Source organism: Athene cunicularia, assembly GCF_003259725.1.
Source record: "Athene cunicularia isolate RWA chromosome 15 unlocalized genomic scaffold, athCun1 chr15_part1, whole genome shotgun sequence".
NCBI lineage: Eukaryota > Metazoa > Chordata > Aves > Strigiformes > Strigidae > Athene > Athene cunicularia.
In genome coordinates, this window is record NW_020799121.1 from 13,834,599 (window position 1) to 13,837,248 (window position 2,650).

The window sequence follows — 2,650 nt, forward strand, 5'->3', positions numbered from 1 at the left end:
GCTGGAGAGTACATGAAAGAAAGGTAATTGGTAAAACAAGACACAAACACTAAATAGGTCAGTTTTTAAAACTTTTTTTATTTTTTAATTTTTTTTTAAGTTTTTATTTTATATTATCTACAAAGTAAAAGTTTTCTTAACTTAAAAGTTACATCACTGTCTCACGATAGTGATTCTCATCAAACGTGATTTATAAATAATAATTCATCAGTTTGACGATTAGAATTTTTTTTTTTTTTTACTGATTTAGTGATAATAGCAGCAAGAATCACTCTTGTTACTTCTTTTGCTAGCTGATGAGTTCATAACTTTGAAGGGTCATTAAAAAATAAATAACTTCCAGTTTTCAGCAAGCAGAGTTGGGGCACTTGCAGGACTCAGATACAGTGCATGGAATTATGGAATAGCCCACAAGTTCCTAAATGCCTCTACTCAGTCCGAATCTCTCCCACTGCAAGATGAACTGTTAGCATTCCTAGTGGATGTTACAAGAAATCAATTTTTTTTTTTTTTAAACAAAATAAAATGAAATTCTAGTTTTCTGTGCTTCCAGTTGGCAGAAGCAGTAGAAGGAGGGTATTTGGCCTACAAAAGGTATCCAGCCTTTCAGTTATTCCAGATGAGCCTTACAACTGCTGTTGGTGGTGGGCTTGTACTGTAAAAAAAAAGTTCAAATGTAAATAATAAATTGGCAAGCCACACAACAGTTTGCTAGTAAAGTGGTCACAGGACAACTACTGAGCTGAACTTTTAATTTTTTTCTCTTTTTTTTCTTTTTTTTTTTTTCTTTTTAATTTTTAGAGAACAAAACAAAACCCTGCATATCAAGATGTCCTTTGGATGGTTTGTTTTTTTTTTTTTCCCTACCTAAACCCTCAGATAGCAGCTTTGTTCTGCTCACACATTCCCCAAGAAACAAGAAATCAGGTAACTAGCTCACTACAAAAGTTTAGAGGCTGTTTGGAAATGAATAATAAAGAAACCTAGGTAAGGTTAAATTTAAAACGGAAAGAAGTCACACAGCACCTACTTTTCCCAAAAAGTAAAGCTGCAGAATGTTACTCTGAATTAAAGATTAGACTTCAAGCGTCACTTTACTTCAGTCATTAGAAGTCTAAGAGCCCTACCCCCAAGCAACATTTTCACTCCTATCCTCAAGACCGATCGCTTTAAATTTAATAAAAACCCCCAGATCATTATAACAGGCTAACACAGTCCATCCCCCACGGCAAAACCTGGAAGAACACAGTCCCACAGAGCCGGTGTCTGCACAGCTATCTGTTCCTCTACTTCAGCTAGAGAGAAGCAAAGTCTTTGCTGAATTAGCCAAGTCTTGCACGCTTATCTAGGCTCACATTCGGGCTGGCAAAGTATAAATGCGAAATGCAGAAAGGCTCTGCCTTCGGCAGCCTGCCACTCTACAAGGACATCTTAAGGTTGGTTTTCTGTTTGGTTTTTGTTTTGTTTTGTTTGTTCTTTTCCCCAAATCTGGTTCATAACAGTTCTCCTCACTCCCACGACCTGGCTCAGTTACGGTGCAGGTCTCCCGGGCACACACTCCTCACCTGAAGGGTGCGTCATATAGGGGAAATGTGTTGTTGTCGAGACTGGAATGGGCTGTAGTGCACTTTGAGCGATGGCGGCTTGGGGACCACCAGGTGGCTGTGTCGTCATTAGCATCATTGGAGCATGGGCAGTTGGGTGAGAAGGAACCATTCCTGACTGTACATGAGCCTGAAACAAAGAGCTCTTTAGTATAATGGTCACAAGGAGGCATCACTCCTGGCCACATGACTTGTCAAGTTTGTTTTTTTTTTTTTCCAGCTGTACCAGTAAATCCAGAGATTTACTCCTTTTTAACTAGATTAGCTATAGGGATTAAGTCAGAGATCTTAACACAAAAATAATAACTAAAAAAAAATTTTTAAATAATAATTTAAAAAAAAAAAAAAAAAAAAAGGGCTCAAATCCTTACTGCTGGCTCTGAGTCACATTCTCAATTTTAGCCATTTGGATAGCGAGCGCTGGGAGAAACTGCCAGCGTTAAACAGTTGGGTCGTTTTATTTTATTTAAAAAAAAAAAAAAAACCAACAAAAAACAAAACCAAAACAGCTCAGCAACAAATCTTCAAAACATTACTGTTAGTAACCTAGATCAAAGCACTTCCTATGCGGAGAATGCACCGGGTACAGATAGGAACTTCACACACGCTGGGAGTCTGGCGTCCCTTCCTCGGCTGCTCATTGCACAACTCCACATTCTTCCACGCTCCCTGCCCTGGAAACCACTCTCTCCAGTGACCTGTGCCCATCTAAGCAGTCATTCTACGATGGGTGATTTCATCCCTTTATACTGTTAGGTCAGCTTTGTTCTGTTTCCAGTTAAAACTCATCACAGTTAAGTTCCTTGTGTAATCTAAGCAATCGTAAGTTAAGTCTCAGCGGAAAAAGGAGATTAATCTTTATGATGGCTGGTCACCTTCTGGCAAACAAGTTCAGTAACTTGTCAGGTGGCTTCTTTAGCTCCGAGCAGTTCATGACTCTAGATGGTCATCAATTTTTTTGGTTTAAAAAGCTAGTAAACACTAGTTTCTTAAAAGCACAAAACTTTAAGGAACTCTTAGAGCTCTCGATTGGGTTTCTCTTGAAG

General features: G+C 38.5%; 1 protein-coding gene across 12 annotated transcripts in view; it reads right to left on the reverse strand.

The window, feature by feature from the left end:
- Window positions 1–476: 476 nt before the first annotated feature.
- ATXN2 (ataxin 2) overlaps window positions 477–2,650 on the reverse strand; it is a 45,029-nt gene continuing 42,855 nt past the window's right edge. For 8 of the 12 annotated variants that reach the window (XM_026859478.1, XM_026859476.1, XM_026859475.1 and 5 more), the window contains one exon: window positions 477–1,734. In XM_026859478.1, coding sequence (XP_026715279.1) covers window positions 1,531–1,734 — 204 coding nt within the window. In that variant the 3' untranslated portion in view covers window positions 477–1,530. The remainder of the gene's footprint in view (window positions 1,735–2,650) is intronic. The other 4 variants (XM_026859468.1, XM_026859473.1, XM_026859472.1 and 1 more) reach the window with 1 other exon arrangement.